This window comes from Lithobates pipiens, unplaced genomic scaffold, assembly GCF_037356315.1.
Source record: "Lithobates pipiens isolate NorthernLeopardFrog02 unplaced genomic scaffold, aLitPip1_a1.2 Scaffold_35, whole genome shotgun sequence".
Taxonomy (NCBI): Eukaryota; Metazoa; Chordata; class Amphibia; order Anura; family Ranidae; genus Lithobates; species Lithobates pipiens.
In genome coordinates, this window is record NW_027507811.1 from 24,310,164 (window position 1) to 24,337,258 (window position 27,095).

The window sequence follows — 27,095 nt, forward strand, 5'->3', positions numbered from 1 at the left end:
GAATTCCTCCCCTATATAACCCCTCCCATTAGGGAGGCACCTCAGTTTTTTCGCCAGTGTCTGGTCGATGGTCACGTAAAACTTAGCTCTATGCGGGTCCCGGCGAGGGCCGAAGGGCTACAACAAACCGGATCCATACCTCGGGCCGATAATTGACTCCCAAGATGGTATGGTACCCGGGCCTCGTCTGCCGAAGACACAAGGTTTTGCCTGTAAGTCCTCTCCATTGGAAGACTGGACTCTGGGACAACCAGACTTGGGGTACTGTTTACTCAGGGCGCCCGTAAGTTTCTGGCAGAGTTTTTTACAAGGCCCAGGTAGGAGGATCTTTTCGTAAGAACCCCAGATACGCCTGAAGGTTGGCTAACAATACCCGCCGTGATGGGTGAAGGCTGGAATTGGTCTGAAATCAGCAATTCCTGCGGCGGGGAACAGGTATGGGAAGTCATCCTATATATTTAATATATGAATGGATTTCTTCATTGTGAGTAGTTGTATGTCTTACCTGGTTTCCACCACTTGAGGGAGTAAGAGCAAGCCTGATGCATACTTACATGCCTTTCAAACAAACACGCTCAGTGAAATGCCTGGTTCTCCCAGCTATTCACGTTTCCTTACAGTCCCTGCCACAATAAAAGTAAAAAAGGGGTCCCACGCAGATCAGGGGGTCCCAGGTCACTCCTTTTGGGTTCCCCTTCCCCCCCCGGATCCCGCGGTCCTCGTGCACGCGCGCGGGCGCGCTCCCGGCCTAATAGGGAAAGGGGGGGGGGGGGTCTGGTTGCCAGCTGTGCACAATCAAGTGCTCCAGACTGCAATGCAGGCGCCAAAACGGCCGTTTTTAAAAGCCCAGAGCATCAGGGGACTGTAAGGTGAGACACAGGAGCTGTGGGCTGTAAGCATCCGTGGAATTGGATCCAGGCGAACCTTAAGACACCTACTCGGCATCATATTGTGCAGTTAAGCTTATATTGATTTATTGTGAGACTTTAAGCACAACAAAGTGATTGCATTTTACACTAGTAACTCTGCTTTGTAGCTCAGTACTATGTCTCCTCGTAAGAGGGTTTCAGGGGCAGGTAACAAAAGCACTGGCAGGTCACCGCCTAGGTCCAGGGGTTCCAAGAGTGCATGCAGATTACCATCCCCCTCTGCAAGAGTGGAGCCTGCATCTCAAGACGAGTCAGTGCCCCTTTCAGGCTTTGCAGCCTCTCCTAATGTCGCAGCCCCGGTCTATGTCACTGAGGACTCCCTTAGGGCTTCATTGGAGAGTTTTGAAGGGAGGATAATGAATTTTATTTCTGCTTCCCTAAAAGATAGCAAGAAAAGGGGTAAATCCCCTCCCTCTGCTGAAATCCCTCTCTCAGACAGCTGCTCTGAAAATGAGGAGAGATCCCTATCTTTGGAAAGGGATCATGAGCAGTCGGATCAGTCAGAGGATGAGGAGTTAGTCCCCTCCTCCCAGGCACTCAGAAAGCAGGTGCAGTATTACATTGAATTGGTGCGTACCACGTTCAGAATGCCAGCTGCTGAAGTCGCTACATCCTCTGTCTCTTCCCTGGGAGTCAGGAAAGCCCCACAGACTGCTTGTTCCTTCCCAATTCATCCTTTAATGGCTGACTTGATGTATAAGGACTGGGGACATCCCGATAAACTGTTTACTCCTCCCAAGAGGTTTTCTATGTATTATCCCGTGGAGGAAAGTTTCACCAAGAAATGGGGGGCCCCATCTGTGGATGCGGCTATCTCTTGTGTGAATAAAAACCTAACTTGTCCTTTGGATAATGCACAGGTATTTAAGGATCCAGCTGACAAAAGGCTGGAAACCTTGTTAAAAGCCTCCTTTTCCATGGCCGGCGCTGTGGTGCAACCTACAGTCGCAGCCGTGGGGTTGTGTCAGTTCCTTAAGGAACAGGTTAAACAGATGTTTGAACTCCTTCCTAATGAGGAAGTAGAGAAATATGCAGAGATGCCTCACATCTTATGTTTCATAATTGATGCGATTTTGGATTCTGTCCAACAAGCATCACGTTTGTCCCTCATGTTGGTACACATGCGTAGGGCTCTATGGCTAAAAAATTGGGCTGCTGAGATGTCATGCAAGAAGCATTTGGCTGGGTTCCCATTTAAAGGGGAACGGTTGTTTGGAGAGGAATTAGATAAATTCGTCCAAAATATTTCGGGAGGTAAATCTACACTCCTTCCAGTCAAGAAGAGTAAACGTCCTTCATTCAGGCGTACTCTCTCTCCCGAAGCATCAAGCTCTAAACAGTGGCGACGGCCTTCCCAGCCCTCCTCGGCTGGAAAGCCTCAGGGCCGAGCCCAGGGACAGAAAAAGACTTGGGGGCGGAAGCCTGCCAAGCAGACCTCCAAGACATCCTTGTGAAGGGGCGCCCCCGCTCGGCCGAGTGGGGGGAAGGCTCCTGCAGTTTGCAGGCGCCTGGCGGGAAGAGATTCAGGACAAGTGGGTGATCTCTTCAGTATCTCTGGGCTACAGGCTAGAGTTTCAGGAGATTCCACCTTCCCGTTTTCTAAGGTCAAGGATCCCCAGGGATCCGATAAAGCAGAGACCGCTATTTCTGGCCTTAGATCAATTACTATCCCAGGGTGTGATAGTAGAAGTGAGCCCGAAAGATCAGGGTTCAGGTTTCTATTCGAATCTCTTCACCGTTCCAAAACCAAACGGAAGTGTCAGACCTATCTTGGATCTGAGAGACTTAAACCGGTTTCTACACATCCAGACCTTCCGGATGCAGTCAATACGCACTGTGGTCTCCTCCCTGCAAGGAGGAGAATTCATGGCATCAATAGATATCAAAGACGCATATCTCCATGTGCCAATATTTCCCGCACACCAGAAGTTTCTGAGGTTCGCGATAGAGCAGCGCCATTTTCAATTTGTGGCCCTGCCGTTCGGCCTAGCCACGGCCCCTCGAGTCTTCACGAAGATTCTAGACCCTCTCTTAGCAATCTTAAGAGTTCAGGGCATAGCCGTCATGGCTTACCTAGACGACTTGCTTCTCGTAGAGAGAACTGCAACAGAGCAGCGTCACCAAAACGCTAGAACATCTGGGCCGCCTAGGTTGGATTATAAACCTAGAAAAGTCGTCTTTACAACCGACCACCAGGTTGGATTACCTGGGTCTGATTATCGACACCGCTCAAGGCAGGGTGTTCCTTCCAAAGCCAAAGGCCTTGGCCATTGGAGATCTAGTGCGCCTGATTCTGGGCAGAAGATCTTCCTCCATTCGGTTGTACATGAGACTGTTGGGAAAGATGGTCGCCTCTTTCGAGGCCGTTCCATTCGCCCAGTTCCACTCAAGGCCCCTGCAAAGATGCATCCTTGCGATTTGGAACAGGAAGCCCCAATCCCTGGATCTTCCTATGCGTTTATCCCCTCGGGCACGCAAAAGTCTTGTCTGGTGGTTACAGACCAAAAATTTGCTGAAGGGCAAAACCTTTCTTCCCCTCTCATGGAAGATTGTCACCACGGATGCCAGCCTGACAGGCTGGGGAGCCGTGTTGCAGGAAACATGCTCGCAGGGAAAATGGTCTGCGACCGAAAGTCTGCTGCCCATAAATATCTTGGAGATTCGGGCAGTTTACATGGCACTCAGAGAGTGGTCTCACAGACTGCGAGGTTTCCCAGTTCGGATTCAGTCCGACAATGCCACCGCAGTGGCTTACATCAATCACCAGGGCGGTACCAGAAGTCTGGTGGCCCAAAAGGAGGTGAATCGCATACTTGTCTGGGCAGAAGAGCATGTTCCGTGCCTCTCTGCAGTCTTCATCCCAGGAGTGAAGAATTGGCAGGCAGATTATCTCAGCCGCCAGCAGTTGTGCCCAGGAGAATGGGCTCTGCACCCCGATGTGTTTCAAGACATATGTTACAAGTGGGGCACTCCAGACGTGGATCTGTTTGCGTCCAGATTCAACAAGAAACTGGACAACTTTGTGTCAAGGACAAGAGATGCACTTGCTCAGGGGTCAGATGCTCTGACAGTTCCCTGGGATCAGTACAATCTGATCTATGCCTTCCCCCCGAGCCCGCTGTTATCGAGGTTCTTGGGAAGGGTCAAGAGGGAGACGAAGCCGGTCCTTCTAGTGGCCTCGGCTTGGCCCAGGCGACCATGGTTCGCAGAAATCATGAAGTTGGCAGTGGGCAGGTCATGGACCCTCCCTCTCCGGCCAGATCTGCTCTCACAGGGTCCAATTTACCACCCTGCTTTACGCAGTCTGAATTTGACGGTCTGGCTGCTGAGACCCACATTTTGAGAGGCCGTGGTCTTTCGGGGCCAGTCCTCTCCACTCTGGTCAATGCCAGAAAACCGGCCTCCAGGCGTATCTATTACAAGATCTGGAGGGCATATGTTTCCTGGTGTGAACCCAGGAGATGGCATCCTAGAAGGTATGTCATTAGCAGAATCTTGGCCTTTCTCCAATCAGGCCTTGAAATGAATTTGGCCATAAGCACCATCAAGGTGCAGATTTCGGCCCTATCGGTCTTTTTTTCAAAGATCGCTTGCATCACATTCCCTAGTATGGGCTTTTATCCAGGGGGCTATGCGGATGAGACCGCCAGTCAAACCTCCGGTATGCCCTTGGGATCTGAATTTGGTTCTCTCGGCCTTAGAAGCCCAACCATTTGAACCTCTGCATCTGGCTTCTTTAACTCTCCTGACAAAGAAGCTGGTGTTCCTAGTAGCCATATCCACGGCTAGAAGGGTATCAGAATTGGCAGCTCTTTCCTGTAAAGAGCCCTATTTAATTATCCATAAGGACCGAGTGGTCATGCGTCCCAACAGGTCCTTTCTACCTAAGGTAGTTTCAGGTTTTCACCGGAATCAGGATGTAATCCTACCATCCTTTTTTCCAAACCCTCAGTCCACAGAGGAAGAATCCTTACACACTTTAGATGTGGTTAGAGCAATCAGTCTTTATCTTCAAGCAACTGCTCAGATAAGGAAAACTGACTGTTTATTTATTCTGCCAGAAGGCCCTAAAAGGGGGTCAGGCAGCGTCAAAGTCCACTCTCTCGAGGTGGATCAGACAGGTTATTTCTCAGGCCTATGACTTAAAGGGGAAGATTCCTCCTTTTCAGGTGAAAGCGCACTCTACTAGGGCTGTAAGTGCTTCTTGGGCAGTGCATCACCAGGCCTCCCTGGCTCAGATCTGTAAGGCTGCGACTTGGTCATCAGTCCACACATTCACCAGATTCTATCAGGTGGATGTCAGAGGGCAGGAGGATATCGCCTTTGGGCGCAGTGTTCTGCAGGCTGCAGTTTAGGTCCTCAGGTCCCTGGCGGTCTTGAATTATGATCTGTGTCTCCCTCCCCTCAACCTGAGCATTGCTATGGGACATCCCACTATGTAATGAAGCTCCTGTGTCCCGTGATGTATGATCAAGAAAATAGGATTTTTATATACAGCTTACCTGTAAAATCCTTTTCTTGAGAGTACATCACGGGACACAGGGCTCCCGCCCCTCTTGGGTTTTACGTGGTTTCTTATTGCTTTGCTACAAAACTGAGGTGCCTCCCTAATGGGAGGGGTTATATAGGGGAGGAATTCTCTTTAATTGGGTCAACCAGTGTCCAATCACCAGAGGTGCCTATATAACCCACTATGTAATGAAGCTCCTGTGTCCCGTGATGTACTCTCAAGAAAAGGATTTTACAGGTAAGCTGTATATAAAAATCCTATTATCTTCACCACTGCCTTACCTGAGCTCTTGACATCCGTGTAATAATGAGGATAACATTTGCAGGTGTTTGGGTTCCAATACAAAGTATGTGAAAGAGAGCGCCTGGAGACTTTCAGAAGTCATCAAGCAATAGCACAGCTGTTTAGAATAATTTTTTGTTATCATCGGGAAACCACCCTTCCAGTCATCTATCAATTTTAAATGTGAAGAATATGAGATGATTCTCCTGATGATTTCCTTGTTCTGAGTCTCATACAGACATAAAATGGCTTCAATAGAATAGGTTGCCCAGGTGTTTCCTGTATGTGAGTCTTTCAAGAGACATTGTCCCATAAGCCATTCTTCCATTGCTTGTCTGGCTGGGGGGGAAATGTTGATGCCTGTGCTTTTAGAAAATGTTTTAACTTCCTTTTCATTGAGCAGCCCGAACAAGAAGCGCACAGCTAATGCTAAATGTGGGTATTCTTTACACATTATTGAGAGTGAATCTCCTTTACAGATCTCTGGAATGGAAGTTCCCTTTCCCAATCCAGTAGTCCCTTCTTCATTTCCAGAACCATCATCCAGCACATAATAGAGAGCAGCCAGGAACTCCTGTACACTCAGATGGTTGAAGCTGTAGCAGGTTTGGGTGTCGATGTCCAGGTGAAAGAGGTTTTCATTCAGAAACACAGACTCAACCTCAGACAGAGAAAGTCCATGTCTATTTAGATCTTCCATCTCAAACAAAATTTTCTGGTTCAAAATTCCGTCCCTAGCCAGAGCACACAGTTTCTTTAGGCAGGTGTTTGTTGGCTGCTCCCTACAATGGTGCTTTATTAGACCCTTCAGATACAGGAGATATACAGAGGTGGCTGTTTTAGACTGCAATAAGTCCAAGTCCTGTTTTATTTGGGGTTTCATCACAGTGCACACAATCCAACATACAATGGGGACAGTACACATTGGGTACAGAACATCATTGTCTTTTACAAGACTGAGAGCCTTATCAGCATGCTTTTTATTTTTAAAGAAGTTGTGGAAATATTTCCCACAATCTTTGTTTGTAAACCCCATGACTTCAACATCACGTGATTTATCAACAAATGAGTAAAGTTTCTCCAGGGCCAGTGGCCTTGTGGTGATGATCAGAGAAGACTGTTTCAGAATCTGTTTCCTAAACAATCTCTGGAGAAGTAAGTCTTTATGTGTTTGTTCAAAAATGTCATGGCAAACCTCAGATTTCTTTTCCAGAGTCCAACTCAATTCATCAAATCCATCAACCATAAAGAGAAGTTTTCTGTGATTAGCAGGATCCTTCAGAATAGACACCAGGTCATCTGAACTCAGTTTGCTGGTTCTGGATAAAAGTCCCACGAGGCTTATGGGTCCAGTGATGGTGTTGAGTTCTCTACAGCTCAGATGAAACACAAAGTTAAACTTGTCTTGGTAAAGATTCCCTGAAGCCCAGTCCAGCATGATCTTCCTGGAGGTCATACTTTTTCCAATCCCAGCAGGTCCTTGTAGCACCACAATCTTGGGGGTGAAACCATCTTCCTCTGGATCAAACAGTGTCTCAATTGTCGTCTGGGAATATTTATCAGATTTTTCCTTCAAGTTCTGTAGATGTCCTTTGCCTGAATTTAATATTTCATGCATCTTTTCTTCCATGATCTGGGGTCCCTTTATTAGTTGTAAATTGGTGTAAGTATTTTGTAAGCTAACAGTCTCCCCTCTACAAGCGTTATGTTCTTTAATCCGCTGAAAATCCTCCTTCATTGAGTCCATGTATTCCATTTTACACTCTACATGACATGAGAGGAAGAAAAATCTTCTATCACTTAGATGGACATGAAATTACATTAAGAAAACATGAAAAATTGGTTAAACCACACAGAGGCATAACTTGAAGCTTGTGGGCCCCAATGCAAAAGTTGACCTGGAGCCCCTCAATACAACCCGCTGGTTTCACCTCACGCAAAGATACTCCAAGTGGCTAAAGAGTTATTTCAGATCTTTATGTACATATATTTGTTTACAATAAAATCATTATTAGTGGACACAAACACAATATAACTTACAAAATTCCTGCTAAATCTAAAAGATAGAATTGTATTGAGCTAATAAAAAAAGGAGGTCTTGAGACTCATTCACATGGGTGCTGTGGCTTGTACATTAGGAACCAGAATTTATTTTTTATTTGGTTGAAGCTGTGTGCAGGCAGCCTATATTATTCTATGGGGAAGCAGCAACTGTATGAACACAGCCGCAGGTCCTGATTTGACAGATGTGTGGATGCATGTATATGGCCCCAGACACAGACAGTGTGCATCCAATTAAATCCTATGTATTTAAGATCCTTTGACAGGCAGGGTATTTATGACAGAAGAGACCCTATTGTTCTCATCTGTCATAAATACATCCTGCTGCCTGTCAGTAAAAAAAAAAAAAGCTCATTCACACTGAACAAGTCAGAGAAACTGTGTGAATAAGCCCTTACATTTTTTTTCACAATGCTTTTTGGGGGGGTTTTGGTGAAATATTAGGGGTCTAAAGACATCCCTGAAGTCTCACTTTTGAGATAGAGAAAGAGACTAAGGAAAGATTCCCCAGTCACTTCCTCTGCAGCCAGAATTAATGAACAGGAAGAGCTCTGCACAGTCTTCCTGTTCATCGATAAACTGAAGCATAGTAAACATTCAGTTATAAATGAACACCATGGGGTTGATTTACTAAAGGCAAATAGACTGCAGTTGCCCTCTACAAAGTGCAGTTGCCCTCTGCAAGTGCAGTTGCTCCAGAGTTTAGTAAAAGTAGTAAGGCTTCACTTTGCAAAGAGTACCCAATCACGTCTGGGGAAAATAAAAATAAAAAACAACATTTTTGCCTGCACATGATTGGATTATAGAAGTCAGCAGAGCTTCTGCTCATTCACTAAGCTCTGGACACCTTTTTGCGTGTAGTAAATCAAGTCAACCCCAGTAAGTGATCAGTACCAATCACTGACTGTGTTCTTTCAGAAAAGGAAGGGGCTGGTAAATGACATATTAGCCAGCCCATTCCTCCTCTCTCCTCCCTGAAGCATTCCCCTATGTGCCTGCGGCTGCTGATGGGCAAGAAGGGAAGGGAAGCTGGCAGCGCTGAGGGGAGCACATGGGGAGAGGGGTGACAGGCAGCAAGGGGAAGAGAATGGAGCAGAGAGAGGGTGATTGGTTTGGCGGGGGAGGCATTTACAGAAATCAGTCCCCTGTATGGTTCTCTATACAGTAGCAGAAAGCAGCGGGAGGGAGAGGAGGAGAAGCAGGCTTTCAGCTGCTGCAGACTGGGCCATACAGGGGATCAGATCCTATAATTGCTTCCCCTGCAAAATCAAATGTGACAAGGAAGCTGCAGAAGTCCTGAAACATGGGCAGGGGCAGCCGTTGTGATCCCTGCAACCCCTGATGCTATACCATTGAAACCAAATTAAGCATATTAGTTGGTTGATATATAAATAAACTGTGTACAGTTCAAATCAAGAATGGACTGTTATATACAATAATAACAAAGGAATATTAAAAAATAATTTACTGCCCCAACTAAAACCAGAGATGGAATCAAAATTCATATAACTTTATTACTCATACTCATAAAAAAAATACATGATTAAAGCTAAAATTTGTGTCTTTAATATGAAAATGTGGTGTAATAGAATAATCTTGGAAAAACTTTTTTTAAGTGGATATTTTACTGACCTGTTAATCTGTTGCTGGTCATGAGTGTCCCCAACTGAGCTGCAAAAAAAACACATTTTATAAGATTAATAGATAAATGGCTGAATGTAGAAAAATGTCTTTGCTTTGGATCGGATCTCAGGTCTGGTAACCTCCCATAAAATGTATGTACCTCAGTTTGTTCATCAGGTTAATGGACCTTTTAATTTAATTTCAGAAAAGTTCTCTGCATCCTCCTCATACTGGTAATTATTAGTGAGTGTTTTTATGAAATTGTCGTTATAGACAGGGACTCACCTATTTCTGCTCTCCTTTTCTGGAGGTCATTTGCGGGTCCCAGCAGACTGATCAGGGTCAAGACTTTAACCATGACATCCAGAGCTTCCTCCTCTCCATATGTGTCTATCAGGAGATCCTTTGTGGTGATACAATCTGCATTTTCCAGTTTTCCTTTGGGAATGGGAGGTTGATCTCCATAAGAGAAATCAGACAATTTATTCTTAAATCTCTTGAAGTCACTTCCTTTCAGGTCTTCCAGAGAATATATGATGAGATCTCCGGGGCTTTGCCAATTCATCAGTCCTGTAAAATGATATCCCACCACCGAAAAAATTCAGGCCAACTTGAAGTCATGAAATTCACTAGCATAGTTCTATTCTGACCGTTAATTGTTCAATATAGAACATATGAAAGGTTTTGCACATCCAAATAAATAAATATCAAGATATCATATAATTAGGAAATTGGTCTGTACATTTTTAGGGAATTTTTCTCTCTCAGACAGACAGATAATATTTGTCTGCAAGCTCAAAAATATAGCATGGTACCACTTCTATGTTGTTGTATTTTAATAAGTGATTAAAAAGGTCTGCACTACCTAAACCAGTGTTTCTAGACCTTTTTACCTTTAAGGAACCCCTGACAAAAAGTTTGAGAACTCAAGGAACCCCTGAAATAATATTCAGATCTACAGCTCATGGAACATTGGTATGATCAGCGAGCTGTTGATAATAATAATAATAATAAAATTATACATATTAAAATGTACCTACAGTATTTAATGTTAAACTTGTGCTTTCTTTTTTGTTGAGATGATCCATTCATATTTAGATAAACTGTGTGTGTGTGTGTGTGTTGGAGGGGGGGGGGGGGGGGTAGCAGGGCAGGTTACAGAGGCTCAAGAGGGCACACTACATGAAGGGGAGGCAGGGCACATTGCATGGAGGCAGGGCACACTATATAGCAGCAGGGTACATTACATGGAGGAAGGGAACATTACATGGGAGCAGGGAACATTACATGGAAGCTGGGTACATTACATGGGAGCAGGGAACATCACATGGAATCGGGGCACATTAAGTGGGAGCAGGGTAAATTATATGAGAGCACATTACGTGGGAGTAGTAGGGCACATTACGTGGAGGCAGGACACATTACATGGAGGCAGGACACATTACATGGGAGCAGGGCACATTAACCACTTCCTGACCGGCGCACGCCGATCTACGTCGGCAGAATGGCACGGGCAAGCATATTGGTGTACGGGTACGTCTAGTTTTAAATGCCGCCCTGCCATCGCGAGCGCGCCGCCGGTCGCGCTTGCGGGTGACGGCTGGGACCCCCGTGAGTCCGGTTGCGGGTCCCGCGGACTCGATCGCCACAGGCATACCCACGATCGTCTCAAGGGGCGGCTGAAATAGGAGATGCCGTTGTAAACAGCATCTCCCCTTTCTGCCTAGCAACAAGTGACGCTGATCTCTGTTCCATGTGATTGGAGCAGAGATCAGTGTTCACTAAAAGAAAGCCCAGCCCTCAACAGTTAGTAACACGCCCCTAGGAACACTTAACCCCTACACTGCCACCCACTGGTTAACCCCTTCACTGCCAGTGTCATTTAAACAGGAATCACTGTATTTGTATAGCAATGATTGCTGTATAAATGACAATGGCCCCAAAAATGTGTCAAAAATGTCCGATGTGTCCGCCATAATGTCGCAGTCACAATAAAAATCGCCATTACTAATAAAAAAAAATTATTAATAAAAATGCCATAAAACTATCCCCTATTTTGTAAACGCTATAACTTTTGCGCAAACCAATCAATAATCGCTTATTGCAATTTTTTTTACCAAAAATATGTAGAAGAATACGTATCGGCCTAAACTGAGGGAAAAAAATGTTTTTTTATATATTTTTGGGGGATATTTATTATAACAAAAAGTAAAAAATAATGCATTTTTTCAAAATTGTGGCTCTATTTTTGTTTATAGCGCAAAAAATAAAAACTGCAGGAGTGATCAAATACCACCAAAAGAAAGCTCTATTTGTGGGAAAAAAAGGACGTCAATTTTGTTCGGGAGCCACGTCGCACGACCGCGCAATTGTCAGTTAAAGCGACGCAGTGCCGAATCACAAAAAATGCTCTGGTCTTAAGCCAGCAAAATGGTCCGGTCTGAAAGTAGTTAAATGAAGGCAGAACACATTACATGGGAGCAGAGCACATTTTGTTGGAGCAGGGCACCTTACATGGGACAAGGGACAGAGCACAGGGCACATTACATGGAGGCAGGGCACATTATGTGAGAGCAGGGCACATTATGTGGGAGTAGGACACATTAAATGAGGCAAGAGACAGAGCAAGGGCACATTTTGTGGGAGCAGGGCACATTTTGTGGGGAGCAGGACACATTACATGGAGGCAGGGCACATTATGTGAGAGCAGAGCACATTAAGAGGGAGCAGGGCACATTATGTGGGAGCAGGGAGCATTACGTGGGAGCAGGACACATTGCATGGGAGCAGGGCACATTACGTGGGAGCAGGGCACATTACGTGGGAGCAGGGCACATTATGTGGATGCAGAGCATATTATGTGGGAGCAGGGCACATTACGTGGGAGCAGGGCACATTACATGCATACCCAATGTGCATGCGGCCTTACCCTCCGTCTCTTCATGTAGCTGATTACACAACCTGTTACACCCGTCAGGTTTTATAGCTTCCTTTATGTTTAGAGATGAAAGACGGAGGAATACATTGGACAAAATAGTTGCTATAAGCAGGCATACCTTGTGAGGAGGAGGAGGCCGCCATGACACCAGGGCAGGAGAAGACCAGAGCTTACATCACCTAGAACAAACACAAATATCAAACAGTCTGACAATAATGACACCACATTTACCTACAATGGAATCAATGAACTCTAGGGGGAATTTGGTCTTTGCCTAACATGCCCAACGTTTGGCTTCCTTTCTGAGGGTTTGTGTCTCTTTTAGTATTCTATAAATTAATTGGCTGAGGTGGAGATCATGATGTCATCCGTCTGCCTCTTCACCTCAGCCAAGAAGTACTATATACTCCATACTCATTCACATAGGGGATAGGGCCAGTATCTGGGACCCCATCATTTTTAAAATGGGGTACAACCACAGACCATAGTTGTTGGAAATGGGCCTTTGTACTCATTAACAGGGGACGAGATGCTTTCAGAGGGTCCTCCCTGGCAAGGTACCCACCCATGCTGGCGGCATGGGGCCTGGCATGGTTCAGGAGGGGGGCTGCATGTTTGTTTTACCCATTTCCCTGGCCAGCCAGGCTGCATGCTTTGCTAAGGGTCTGGAATGGATTTTGGAGGGAACCTAATGCTTTTTTACTTATTTTTTTTTGCATGGGGCTCCACCTTAAAGTGGTTGTTTACCCAAAAGTGTAAATCCCTGGCAGCCCCTCTATATAGCCAGGCATACCACACCCGTATAAGTGTTTTATTAAAACGAGGCACGTAAATAACTTTTTGGAGCTATCTTTAGGCCGGTTACATGACTCACGGCCTCAGCCGGGGAGGTCACATGGGCACTCAGTCCCTCTTGCAGTAGCCCTGGAGACCGGCCATGATTCACGTGACTGGCCTGAAGATAGCTCTAAAACGGTATTTACATGCCTCGTTTTAATAAAATACTTATACAGTGTGGTATGCCTGGCTATAATATAGGGGCTGGCAGTGACCATTTCTAAAATTTTATTTCTAATAATATTTTTTATTTTTTTTGTGGGGTCCTCCTTGACATCAACATCGGACAAAGATAAGGGTCTGGTATGTATTTTTACCGGGAACCTTTTTTGTTTTTCTTTTTTTAGCATGGGATCTCCTGTTACCATCTATATTGGACCCTCATCTAGGATAAGGGTCTAATATAGATGAAGGGACTGACCAGTCACTGTGTTTACTAACAGAATGAGACAACCGGGTGCTGTCATTTCCTGGCAACTTACCAGCAAAAAGCTTCATGTACACAGGCTTACGAATTGATGCTCTGAATATATTCTGGCAGAAGTCGGCAGAAAAAAATGCCTCTAATATCTTACATTTTCACTTACGTGTATGCAGGTTTATTGGCGTTTACAGGTGTCCGGCGTTTAGAAAAATTTGAGCATAAAATAATTCTATTGGCTAGAATATTTACGTATTCTACCCACTAGAATAAATATATGTGCATTAACACGCATTTATACACGCTTAGGCACGTTCATGTGTAAATTGTGATAATAATCTCTTCTCCAAATGCAGCTTTGGGGCTTTCTTTATGCCTCTAAAAGCTGCTCTTAAAATATGGATCTAAACCCCCAATGTGAATGGCCACATAGGCTAACACTGAACAGAGCTTGAAGGCCAAAGTGTGACTTCCTAACCCCTCCTTGAGTTGTTATAGAGTTTAGCAGCATAGGTTGCATGTCCTGTCCGTGTTGCACACCCTTCCTGCTGAAGAGCCCAAAGCGACCGCCTCTTCTACCTTCCCTTCAGCCTGGCTCTGTATTCTACCTGCAGTAATGTTTAGATTAAGAGCAATGAAGGTGGAAGGGAAATTTTAAGGACAAGTTGTGTCAGGTAGAAGTAGTATGAAAGGCTCCTACCATGGAATGATCTGATTACCGGAGACCTCCGACCTGTAATATATACCAGCAGACACGGCACAGGGGCCTCCAGCTTCCTGGATCAGTCCGGAATCTTAGAATGAGACGAAAACGCCTCTTTGGCCTTCTATAGAAAAACACGCCTTTCCTGTACTGATGTTTGCTCATGAAATTCTTCCCCAACCATAACATATAGTGCTGAAGGCAAAGTACAAGGCAGCTCATCAGAGTGCATTCAATTCATGTCAATGAGTAGAGGCTTCTGATAGGCTGCTCTATGTTCTGTCACCTCCACCCTGTATATACTGACTCACCACACAGATTATACTGGATAGAGGAGAAGCCGAGAAAATTGATTTTACTATGGAGTTTGCATAATCTACCGGCCATATGTCAGTAATTACTTCAATCCCTGACAGAGCGTCTCATTACACTCATTTCTGATATATCTTAGCACTGAGCACCTCCCCCACCCGACCACAAGGACATGGGATCCAAATTGACACAAAAATACAATTGCATTTGAAGACAATGTTGTATTTTTTTCCGATTTTCAATTTGATCTTTAACTACTTCAATACGAGGCACTTAGACACCATCCTGCCCAAGCCAATTTTCAGCTTTCGGCGCTGTTGCAATTTGAATGACAATTGCGCGGTCATGCTACACTGTACCCAAACAAATTTTTTATCATTTTGTTCCCACAAATAGAGCTTTCTTTTGGTGGTACTTGATCACCTCTGCAATTTTTATTTTTTGCGCAACAAAAAAAGACCGACAATTTTGAAAAAAAAAAGTTTTTGTTTGTTTCTGTTAATTTTTTTGTAAATAAGTAAATTTTCTATTTCAATGATGGGCATTGATATGGCTGCACTGACGGGCACTGATAAGGCGGCACTGATGGTCACCGATGAGGTGGTACCAATGAGGTGGCACTGATGAGGTGGCACTGATGGGCACTGATGATGGGCACTGATAGGCGGCACTGATGGGCACTGATAGGTGGCACCGATGGGCACTGATAAGTGGCACTCGTATGCGACACTGATGGGCTCTCATAGGTGGCACTGTTGGGTACTTATGGGTGGCACTGGTGGGTACTTATGGGTGGCACTGTTAGGTGGCACGGATGGGCACAGATGGGCACTGATGGACACTGATGGGTGGCACTGATGACATTGATGGGTGGCATTGCTGGTCATTGTATCTGTTACTTTATGGTGCCAGTCAGTTTGGATTTGTGGGCACAGATTGGGCACATGTAGATGCCCATGGGGTACATACCTGGCCATCCACATATTGCCCACTTTCCTGGTGGTCCTGGCAGCTTCCTTTATGGTCCAGTGGGGGCATCCGAGGGGGAGCTGCCCTGATAAACAATCTACTTGCGTCTGTTAGACGTGAGTGGGGAAAAGCCGATAGGAGGAGAAACCGTCAGAGGCTCTTTACCGAGATCAGTGTAGCGGTGTGTCAGACAGGCGCGTGGCAGCTGTTATCCTGAAGGACATCATATGACACTCAGTCAGGATAACTGAACCACCGCCCGGCCGTAATTTTGCTATAGGCCGGGCAGGAAGTGGTTAAACATTTTAGCTCCATTTCTGGCACTTTTTTTTACATGTAATAATCATTTTTTTTTGTTAGAAAATTACTTAGAACCCCAAACATTATATATTTTTTTAGAGCAGAGGCCCTAGAATAAATAAATTGGTGGGTTTTGCAATACTTTCTGTCATACGGTATTTGCCCAGTAGTTATCCAAATACAATTTTTGGGGGGAAAAAACATTTTCTTGATCATACATCACGGGACACAGGAGCTTCATTACATAGTGGGTTATATAGGCACCTCTGGTGATTGGACACTGGTTGACCCAATTAAAGAGAATTCCTCCCCTATATAACCCCTCCCATTTGGGAGGCACCTCAGTTTTTTCGCCAGTGTCTGGTCGATGGTCACATAAAACTTAGCTCTATGCGGGTCCCGGCGAGGGCCGAAGGGCTACATCAAACCGGATCCATACCTCGGGCCGATATTTGACTCCCAAGATGGTATGGTACCCGGGCCTCGTCTGCCGAAGAAACGAGGTTCTGCCTGTAAGTCCTCTCCATTGGAAGACTGGGCTCTGGGACAACCAGACTTGGGGTACTGTTGACTCAGGGCGCCCGAAAGTTTCTGGCAGAGCTTTTTACATGGCCCAGGTAGGAGGATCTTTTCGTAAGAACCCCAGATACGCCTGAAGGTTGGCTAACAATACCCGCCGTGATGGGTGAAGGCTGGAATTGGTCTGAGATCAGCAATTCCTGCGGCGGGGACAGGTAAGGGAAGTCATCCTATATATTTTTAATATATGAATGGATTTCTTCATTGTGAGTAGTTGTATGTCTTACCTGGTTTCCACCACTAGATGGAGTAAGAGCAGCCTGATGCATACTTACATGCCTTTCAATACAAACACGCTCAGTGAATGCCTGGTTCTCCAGCTACTCACGTCTCCCTTACAGTTCCTGCCACAAGTTAAGGTAAAAAGGGGTCCCATGCAAGTCCAGGGGTCCCACGTAGCTCCCTTTGGGTTCTCCTTCCCCCCCCCCGGATTCCGCGGTCCTCGTGCACGTGCGCGGGCGCGTGCACGCGCGCCGGGCGCGCTCCCGGCTTAATAGGAGGAGGGGGGGGTGTGGTTGCCAGCTGTGCACGATTAATGTGCTCAATGCTATAGTGCAGGTGCCAAACGGCTGTTTTAAAAGGCCCAGAGCGTCAGGGGACTGTAACTGGAGACACAGGAGCTGTGGGCTGTAAGCATCCGTGGGAATTGGACCCAGGCAAACCTTAAGACACCTACTCAGCATCAGGTTGTGCAGTTAAGCATATATTGATTTATTGTGAGACTTTAAGCACGACAAGTGATTGCATTTGTACTAGTACCTCTGCTTTGTAGCTCATTACTATGTCTCCTCGTAAGAGGGTTTCAGGGGCAGGTAATAAAAGCACTGGCAAGTCACCGCCTAGGTCCAGGGGTTCCAAAAGTGCATGCAAATTACCACCCCCCTCTGCAAGAGTGGAGCCTGCATCTCAAGACGAGTCAGTGCCCCTTTCAGGCTTTGCAGCCTCTCCTAATGTCGCAGCCCCGGTCTATGTCACTGAGGACTCCCTTAGGGCTACATTGGAGGGTTTTGAAGGGAGGATAATGAATTTTATTTCTGCCTCCCTAAAAGATAGCAAGAAAAGGGGTAGATCCCCTCCCTCTGCTGAAATCCCTCTCTCGGACAGTTGTTCTGAAAATGAGGAAAGATCCCTATCTTTGGATAGGGATCATGAGCAGTCGGATAAGTCAGAGGAAGAGGAGTCAGTCCCCTCCTCCCAGGCACTCAGAAAGCAGGTGCAGTATTATACTAAATTGGTGCGTACCACATTCAGAATGCCGGCTGCTGAAGTCGCTACATCCTCTGTCTCTTCCCTGGGAATCAGGAAAGCCCCACAGACTGCTTGTTCCTTCCCAATTCATCCTTTAATGGGTGACTTGATGTATGAGGACTGGGGACATCCCGATAAACTGTTTACTCCTCCCAAGAGGTTTTCCATGCATTATCCTATGGAGGAAAGTTTCACCAAGAAATGGGGGGCCCCATCTGTCGATGCGGCTATCTCTTGTGTGAACAAGAACCTAACTTGTCCTTTGGACAATGCGCAGGTATTTAAGGATCCAGCTGACAAAAGGCTGGAAACCTTGTTAAAAGCCTCCTTTTCCATGGCCGGCGCTGTGGTGCAACCTACAGTCGCAGCCGTGGGGTTGTGTCAGTTCCTTAAGGAACAGGTTAAACAAATGTTTGAACTCCTTCCCAGTGAGGAAGTAGAGAAATATACAGAGATGCCTCACATCTTATGTTTCATAATTGATGCGATTTTGGATTCTGTCCAACAAGCATCACGTTTATCCCACATGTTGTTACACATGCGTAGGGCTCTATGGCTAAAAAATTGGGCTGCTGAAATGTCATGCAAGAGGCATTTGGCTGGGTTCCCGTTTAAAGGGGAACGTCTGTTTGGAGAGGAATTAGATAAATTCGTCCAAAATATTTCAGGAGGTAAATCTACACTCCTTCCAGTCAAAAAGAGTAAACGTCCTTCATTCAGGCGTACTCTTTCTCCCGAAGCATCAAGCTCTAAACAGTGGCGACGGCCTTCCCAGCCCTCCTTGGCTAGAAAGCCTCAGGGCCGAGCCCAGGGACAGAAAAAGACTTGGGGGCGGAAGCCTGCCAAGCTGACCTCCAAAACCTCCTTGTGAAGGGGCGCCCCCGCTCGGCCGAGTGGGGGGAAGGCTCCTGCAGTTTGCAGGCGCCTGGCGGGAGGAGATTCAGGACAAATGGGTGATCTCTTCAGTATCTCTGGGCTACAGGCTAGAGTTTCAGGAGATTCCACCTTCTCGTTTTCTAAGGTCAAGGATCCCCAAGGATCCGATAAAGCAGAAACCGCTATTTCTGGCCTTAGATCAGTTACTATCCCAAGGTGTGATAGTAGAAGTGAGCCCGAAAGATCAGGGTTCAGGTTTTTATTCGAATCTCTTCACCGTTCCAAAACCAAACGGAAGTGTCAGACCTATCTTGGATCTGAGAGGCTTAAACCGGTTTCTACACATCCAGACCTTCCGGATGCAGTCAATACGCACTGTGGTCTCCTCCCTGCAGGGAGGAGAATTCATGGCATCAATAGATATCAAAGATGCATATCTCCATGTGCCAATATTTCCCGCACACCAAAAGTTTCTAAGGTTCGCGGTGGAGCAGCGCCATTTTCAATTTGTGGCCCTGCCGTTCGGCCTAGCCACGGCCCCCCGAGTCTTCACGAAGATTCTAGACCCTCTCTTAGCAATCTTAAGAGTTCAGGGCATAGCTGTCATGGCTTACCTAGACGACTTGCTTCTCGTAGAGAGAACTACAACGTGCCTAAGTCGCAGCGTCACCAAAACGCTAGAACATCTGGGCCGCCTAGGTTGGATTATAAACCTAGAAAAGTCGTCTTTGCAACCGACCACCAGGTTGGATTACCTGGGTCTGATTATCGACACCGCTCAGGGCAGGGTGTTCCTTCCAGGGCCAAAGGCCTTGGCCATTGGAGATCTGGTGCGCCTGATTCTGGGCAGAAGATCTTCCTCTATTCGCCTATGTATGAGACTGTAGGGAAAGATGGTCGCCTCATTCGAGGCCGTCCCATTCGCCCAGTTCCACTCAAGGCCCCTGCAAAGATGCATCCTTGCGATTTGGAACAGGAAGCCCCAATCCCTGGATCTTCCTATGCGTTTATCCCCCAGGGCACGCAAAAGTCTCGTCTGGTGGTTACAGACCAAAAATTTGCTGAAAGGCAAAACTTTTCTTCCCCTCTCATGGAAGATTGTCACAACGGATGCCAGCCTGACAGGCTGGGGAGCCGTGTTGCAGGGAACATGCTCGCAGGGAAAATGGTCTGCGACCGAAAGTCTGCTGCCCATAAATATCTTGGAGATTCGGGCAGTTTACATGGCACTCAGAGAGTGGTCTCACAGACTGCGAGGTTCCCCAGTTCGGATTCAGTCCGACAATGCCACCGCAGTGGCTTACATCAATCACCAGGGCGGTACCAGAAGTCTGGTGGCCCAAAAGGAGGTGAATCGCATACTTGTCTGGGCAGAAGAGCATGTTCCGTGCCTCTCTGCAGTCTTCATCCCAGGAGTGGAGAATTGGCAGGCGGATTATCTCAGCCGCCAGCAGTTGTGCCCAGGAGAATGGGCTCTGCACCCCGATGTGTTTCGAGACATATGTTACAAGTGGGGCACTCCAGACGTGGATCTGTTTGCGTCCAGATTCAACAGGAAACTGGACAACTTTGTGTCAAGGACAAGAGATGCACTTGCTCAGGGGTCAGATGCTCTGACGGTTCCCTGGGATCAGTACAATCTGATCTATGCCTTCCCCCCGAGCCCGCTGCTATCGCGGTTCCTGGGAAGGATCAAGAGGGAGGCGAAGTCGGTCCTTCTAGTGGCCTCGGCTTGGCCCAGGCGACCATGGTTTTCAGAAATCATGAAGTTGGCAGTGGGCAGGCCATGGACCCTCCCTCTCCGGCCAGATCTGCTCTCACAGGGTCCAATTTACCATCCTGCTTTACGCAGTCTGAATTTGACGGTCTGGCTGCTGAGACCCACATTTTGAGAGGCCGTGGTCTTTCGGGGCCAGTCCTTTCCACTCTGGTCAATGCCAGAAAGCCGGCCTCCAGGCGTATCTATTACAAGATCTGGAGGACATATGTTTCCTGGTGTGAACTCAGGAGATGGCATCCTAGAAGGTATGTCATTAGCAGAATCTTGGCCTTTCTCCAATCAGGCCTTGAAATGAATTTGGCCATAAGCACCATCAAGGTGCAGATTTCGGCCCTATCGGTCTTTTTTCAAAGACCGCTTGCATCACATTCCCTAGTACGGGCTTTTATCCAGGGGGCTATGCGGATAAAACCGCCAGTCAAACCTCCGGTATGCCCTTGGGATCTGAACTTGGTTCTCTCGGCCTTAGAAGCCCAACCATTTGAACCTCTGCATCTGGCTTCTTTAGCTCTCTTGACAAAGAAGCTGGTTTTCCTAGTAGCCATATCCACGGCTAGAAGGGTATCAGAATTGGCAGCTCTTTCCTGTAAAGAGCCATATTTAATTATCCATAAGGACCGAGTGGTTATGCGTCCCAACAGGTCCTTTCTACCTAAGGTAGTTTCAGGTTTCCACCTGAATCAGGATGTAATCCTACCATCCTTTTTTCCGAATCCTCAGTCCACAGAGGAAGAATCCTTACACACTTTAGATGTGGTTAGAGCAATCAGTCTTTATCTTCAAGCAACTGCTCAGATAAGAAAAACTGACTGTTTATTTATTCTGCCAGAAGGCCCTAGAAGGGGTCAGGCAGCGTCAAAGTCCACTCTCTCAAGGTGGATCAGACAGGTTATTTCTCAGGCCTATGACTTAAAGGGGAAGATTCCTCCTTTTCAGGTGAAAGCGCACTCTACTAGGGCTGTAAGTGCTTCTTGGGCAGTGCATCACCAGGCCTCCCTGGCTCAGATCTGTAAGGCTGCGACTTGGTCATCAGTCCACACATTCACCAGATTCTATCAGGTGGATGTCAGAGGGCAAGAGGATATCGCCTTCGGGCGCAGTGTACTGCAGGCTGCAGTTTAGGTCCTCAGGTCCCTGGCGGTCTAGATTTATGATCTGTGTCTCCCTCCCCTCAACCTGAGCATCGCTATGGGACATCCTACTATGTAATGAAAGAGGAAGTAAACCCTGATGGGTTTACTTCCTCTTTTTTTCCCTGCAAAGGTAAAGCATAATGGACTACTATGCATCGCATAGTAGCTCATTATGTGTCACTTACCTGACACAGGAGCCAGCGAAGTCGCCGCTGATCCCTGTAGTCCGCCGCGTCCATCTTGCTGGTGGCGTCTCGCAGCTCCGACCAATGACAGCGGCGCAACCGCGATGACGTCACTCCCGCGCATGCGCACGGGAGTCGCGCCTCGCAGCTCCGTTGCTGTCATACGGCGAAGCCGCGATGACGTCACTCCCGCGCATGCGCACGGGAGTCGACAAATTTGGCAAATCCATTCTTGGATTTGCCGCATTTAGTGCGCCTGCGCGCCGCTGTCTACGGCGCATGCGCCGTAGACAGCGGTGCCCATTTTCGGGCAAATATCTCCTAAACCATATAGGTTTAGGAGATATTGCTTGGACCTACAGGTAAGCCTTAATCTAGGCTTACCTATAGGTCCAAGTTGTTTGGAAGGGTTTACTTCCCTTTGAAGCTCCTGTGTCCCGTGATGTATGATCAAGAAAATGGGATTTTTATATACAGCTTACCTGTAAAATCCTTTTCTTGAGAGTACATCACGGGACACAGGGCTCCCGCCCCTCTTGGGTTTTACGTGGTTTCTTATTGCTTTGCTACAAAACTGAGGTGCCTCCCAAATGGGAGGGGTTATATAGGGGAGGAATTCTCTTTAATTGGGTCAACCAGTGTCCAATCACCAGAGGTGCCTATATAACCCACTATGTAATGAAGCTCCTGTGTCCCGTGATGTACTCTCAAGAAAAGGATTTTACAGGTAAGCTGTATATAAAAATCCAATTTTTTTAAATTTAAATAATAATAATAAAAAAAATACATAACCCATTTTTTTTGTAAAATATAAAAGATGATTTTTTTTTGTCACACGGTATTTATGCAGTAGTTATCCAAATGCATTTTTTGGGGGGAAAAACACTTTTTTGAGTTTGAATAAAAAAATAAAAAATACATAACCCAATTTTTTTGTAAAATATAAAAGATGACTTTACGCCAAGTAAATAGATACCAAACATGTCGCACTTTAAAATTGTGCATGTTGTGCAATGGCGACAAACATCATCAATTTTACTATTTATAGGCAATGTTTAAAAGTCTTTACAGGTTACCACTTTAGATTTACAGAGGAGGTCTGGCGCTGGAGTTCCTGCCCATGATCTGATGTTTGTGGCTATATGTGTGGGGCGATCGATATTTGCATGTGTGCGGGACCAAAAGCACACGCCGGCTGGTTGCTGGGGTCTCTGGGTGGGACGGGAGAGCCTGAGAGAGCTGTAGAATTGAAGTAGAACCCCCCAGCGCCAGTCGGAGAAGGGAAGTTCCAGGAGCAGGATGGCGTCATCGCTGGGGGAGCTCATCCACCAGCTGCGGGCCGCGGCGGCGGCGAACGGAGAGCGGTGGCTGCGGGAGCAGGTAGCGGCAGCACTCGGGGAGGGACAGGACTCGATCAGGACTGCAGGGGAAGGCTCAGCCCGGGCGCGGCGCTCCCGCCCGCCGGCCCGATTCTCCCCTGAATCCCCCAGGGCTCATCATGTTCGCCATGCAGGGAACGCTGGCTCCGCCCCCCACGAGCTGCCTGCTAAACAGCCAGCCAGGAGGGCTGAGGAGGCCTCTGGGCACAGGGGGGGGTGGTGTGCGCAGCTCCCATAAGCCGTTGGCCAGTCCAGCGACGGCCTCTAGTGGCATAGCGGTTCACCGCGAAGAGGATCCGGGCCCTTCTTGTAGCGCAGCCGCTGCGGGGACGGGGCCACGCTGGCGGGGGCAGAACGCCGCGGCTGCGGTGGTGGAGGATGTCGTGGAGGACAGGATTCCAGTGGGGCGGCGGCCGCCGCAACACAGACAACTGGCAGTGGGAGAAGCGGGAGCCGACAGCCGGGGGAAGGCGACGCAGAAGTCAGCGACGGGGCGGAGGCGAGGACGGCCCAAGCGCAGCTCGCCAGCCGCCCAGGCGGGGCCCCGAGGCCAGATGTCGCCAGGGGATGGAGCAGCGACGCCTGATCGGTCGGAAGGCGAACTTTCATCATCAGAGGGGGAAGGTCCGAGTGGCGTGCTGTCATCGGTTGGAGGAGGTTCGGCGGCTGGAGGCGATTCTTCCAGGCGGCCTGGCAAGTCGACTTTTATTCGAGGGTCTTTGGGGCAGGGTGGTTGGGGTGGGTCGGGTAGTGAGGGGGAGGAGGAGTCACTGGGGGTCGCTCGCGGTGGGGTGGACACCACTCCGTCAGCCCCGCATTTGGCCCAGCGGGGGAAGGACCGCATCCCGGCGGATGGGGGGCTAGCGGGCCTCAAGGAACTGGTGGGCAGGCTTGAGTCTGGGGGGGCAGGGCCGGGGATGGCATGGACAGCTCCTGGGGACCGCGCCCGGGGTTCAGCGGAGCCTGCAGGCGGGGCGGGTGCCGCGGTCGTGGCGGCAATGGTGGATGGGGGGTGGCAGTAGGGGTGACCCCGCCTTCTGCGTCCGGGGCGGTCACGGTGGCCGGCATGGGAGACTCGGTGGTGGCCGCGCCACCGGCAGCACCATCGGGGGCTCCGGGGGAGAAAGCAGGGGATGCGAGCAAAAAACAGGACCTGGTCAGATTAGCGGATGCGGCGCATTGCGAGGTGTATGTGTGTTTTGAGGGGCCGCTGGGTGCGCATTTGAAACAGGAGGTCAGGGAGAAAATATGGAAAGGGGACTACGTGGAGATATTTTCGCTGTTGCCACTGGAAAAGTTCAATTTAGATAGGGTCAAGCCAGAGGACAACAAGAAGGAGGACGAGGAGAAGAGGCGTTACCGGTTGATACCACGGACCTTCACAAATTGGCTACAGGCGTTTGCGATTCTCGCCAGCGTGATAGGGGAGAAGAATCCGGAGCATTGTTCGGCCCTGTTTTGCTACTTGGACGCGATCGGGGAAGCGCACAGAGTCTACGGGGGATTGGCTTGGCTGCGGTATGATGAACAGTTTTGACAACGGAGGGCGATTCGACCTGCTCTTCGCTGGGATCATAAGGATATCAGTTTATGGATGCGCCTTATGTCGTCGGTGAGGACACCGAGTCAGTTTTTTCAGGGGGGGGGGGGGGCGGTGGACCAGGGGCTTCCAGTCAATCGGCCGCTAGAAAGAAGGGAGTCTGCTGGCAGTATAATGAAGGTAGTTGTAGGTTCGCAGGAAGTTGCAAGTACAAGCACGAGTGTTCGGGTTGTGGGAGAGCCCACCCGTTATCTCGCTGCTTCAAGCAAGGAAAGGGCAGGACTGGAGAGCCTGCGAACAAGAGGGACGACGCCGGTGAGGCTGGTAAGGATGCGTCCTTTTCTAGATCGATATCCGGATAGGGAGGCAGCTACGGTCCTGGGTGTGGGGTTTGCCGAGGGTTTTCGGATTCCGGCGGTCCTCGGGACGACCCCCCCGGTGTCCAAGAATTTGCGGTCCGCCCTGTTACATTCGGAAGTAGTTTCGGAGAAGCTGCGGAAGGAGGTGACATTGGGGAGAATTGCAGGCCCTTTTTCGGATATGCCCATGCCAGACCTGGTGGTGTCGCCTTTGGGGGTGGTACCCAAGAGGGAACCGGGTAAGTATCGGTTAATTCACCATCTGTCATACCCAAAGGGGGGTTCGGTGAATGATGCCATCGACCCCCGGCTGAGCGCGGTTTCCTACACGTCATTTGATGCGGCGGTATTTTGGGTAAGGCGATATGGCCGAGGGGCTTTGATGGCAAAAACGGATATCGAGGCAACTTTTCGCTTGCTTCCAGTACACCCCGAGAGTTTTCGGCTTTTGGGCTGCCGGTGGCGGGAGGAATACTATGTTGACCGGTGCCTGCCCAAGGGATGTTCCATCTCGTGTGCGTTGTTCGAAAAATTCAGTTCCTTCGTGGAATGGGTGGTCAGAGACGTGAAGTGAATTCGGTCATCCACTATCTCGATGACTTCCTGTGCGTAGGTCCGGCATCGTCGGCGCTCTGTGCGGTACTATTGACAACGTTGGAACGGGTGGCTGAGAGTTTCTGTATCCCACTGGCCCCGGAGAAGACCGAAAGGCTGACGACGGTGATCAGTTTTTTAGGCATCATATTGGATTCTGAGGCGATGGAGTGTCGTTTGCCGGAGGACAAGTTGGAAGCGCTGAAGGCGGAGGTACGTGGTTTGGTGGGCTTGCGAAAGGTACAGCTCAGGACTCTTCAGTCTGTGCTGGGGAAATTGAATTTCGCGTGCAGGATAATACCCATGGGTAGGGTCTTCAGTAGGAGTTTAGCGGCCAGTACCGGGGAGGTGGATTCTCCGAGACACTTTGTGAGTTTGTCGAAGGAGCATCGGGAGGATTTACGGATTTGGCATGTATTCTTGGAACGTTTCAACGGACGGGCGTTGTGGATGGCCGGACCGGTGAGCAACTTTGATTTGGAGCTCTACACGGATGCGGTGGGGTCCACGGGGTTCGGGGCTTATTTCCAAGGTAAGTGGAGTGCAGGGCCATGGCCCGAATCGTGGAAAGGTGGTGGGTTACTACGGCACATGGTGCTGTTGGAGCTATTTCCGGTGGTACTGGCAGTGGAACTTTGGGGTGAATCCTTTCGGGACCGGAAGGTTCGCTTCCATGGGGACAATTTGGGTGTGGTGCAAGTCCTTAACCAGGTGTCGGCGGCGTCTCCGCCAGTGGTTAGACTGCTGAGGCATTTGGTACTGCGATGCATGCAATGGAACATCTTTATACATGCGGTGCACTTACCTGGGGTGGAGAATGTGGCTGACGCACTGTCTCGCTTTCAGTGGGACAGGTTCCGGGAGCTGGCACCATCCGCGGACGCGCATGGGGTACCCTGCCCGGAGGACTTGTGGAAGATTGCGTTGGCCGAGCCTCCGACTGGATCAGGCGGTCGGTGAGTGGGGGCACCTGGGTGGCGTACGAGAAAACCTGGATGGAATGGGAGGCTTTAGGGTTACAGGTGGGGGCGGATGTGCGCGACAGGCGGTTGTTGGTGCTATATTTTGTGTCCAGGAACATGGAGCAAGGGGTGTCAGTTTCCCGAATGGGGCAGAAATTGGCCGGTTTGGCCTTTTTGTTCAAACTGAAGGGAGAGCAAGACTTCACAAAAGATTTTTGGGTAAGACAGGTGCTGAAGGGCTATCGGAAGGGACGGCAGGTGAAAGATGACAGGAGACCGGTGTCTTTCGAGTTGTTAGGTAGGCTTTGTAGTCGGTTGGGGGTGGTGTGTTTTTCGCTCTTACGAAAGAGTGTTATTCAAAGCCGCGTTTGTGTTGGCGTTTTTTGGTGCTTTCCGGATAGGGGAATTGGTCAGCCCTTCTAAGAAGGGGCAAGGGGGTTTGTTTTGTGAGGAGGTATACTGGGGGGAGGATCGAGTGCGCATGTGGATACGGAGATTGAAGACAGATCAGGAGGGCAAAGGGAAGGAAGTTGTGGTGTTCGCAATTCCTGAGTGTGAGCTTTGCCCGGTTTTGG

At 48.4% G+C, this 27,095-nt stretch overlaps 2 protein-coding genes across 4 annotated transcripts in view; one reads left to right on the plus strand and one right to left on the minus strand.

Annotated features, from left to right (window-relative positions):
* LOC143956182 (NACHT, LRR and PYD domains-containing protein 12-like) overlaps nucleotides 1-14,487 on the minus strand; it is a 52,427-nt gene extending 37,940 nt beyond the window's left edge. The window contains exons 1-5 of one of the 3 annotated variants that reach the window (XM_077466335.1): nucleotides 14,302-14,487; nucleotides 12,462-12,522; nucleotides 9,691-9,975; nucleotides 9,415-9,453; nucleotides 5,721-7,485 (exon numbers count right to left, since the gene is read on the minus strand). In XM_077466335.1, coding sequence (XP_077322461.1) covers nucleotides 5,721-7,485; nucleotides 9,415-9,453; nucleotides 9,691-9,975; nucleotides 12,462-12,486 — 2,114 coding nt within the window. In that variant the 5' untranslated portion in view covers nucleotides 12,487-12,522; nucleotides 14,302-14,487. Of the gene's footprint in view, nucleotides 1-5,720; nucleotides 7,486-9,414; nucleotides 9,454-9,690; nucleotides 9,976-12,461; nucleotides 12,523-14,301 lie in introns of those variants that run through there. The other 2 variants (XM_077466336.1, XM_077466337.1) reach the window with 2 other exon arrangements.
* LOC143956162 (uncharacterized) overlaps nucleotides 1-27,095 on the plus strand; it is a 713,750-nt gene that overhangs the window by 341,511 nt on the left and 345,144 nt on the right. The gene's annotated exons all lie outside the window — the stretch shown is intronic.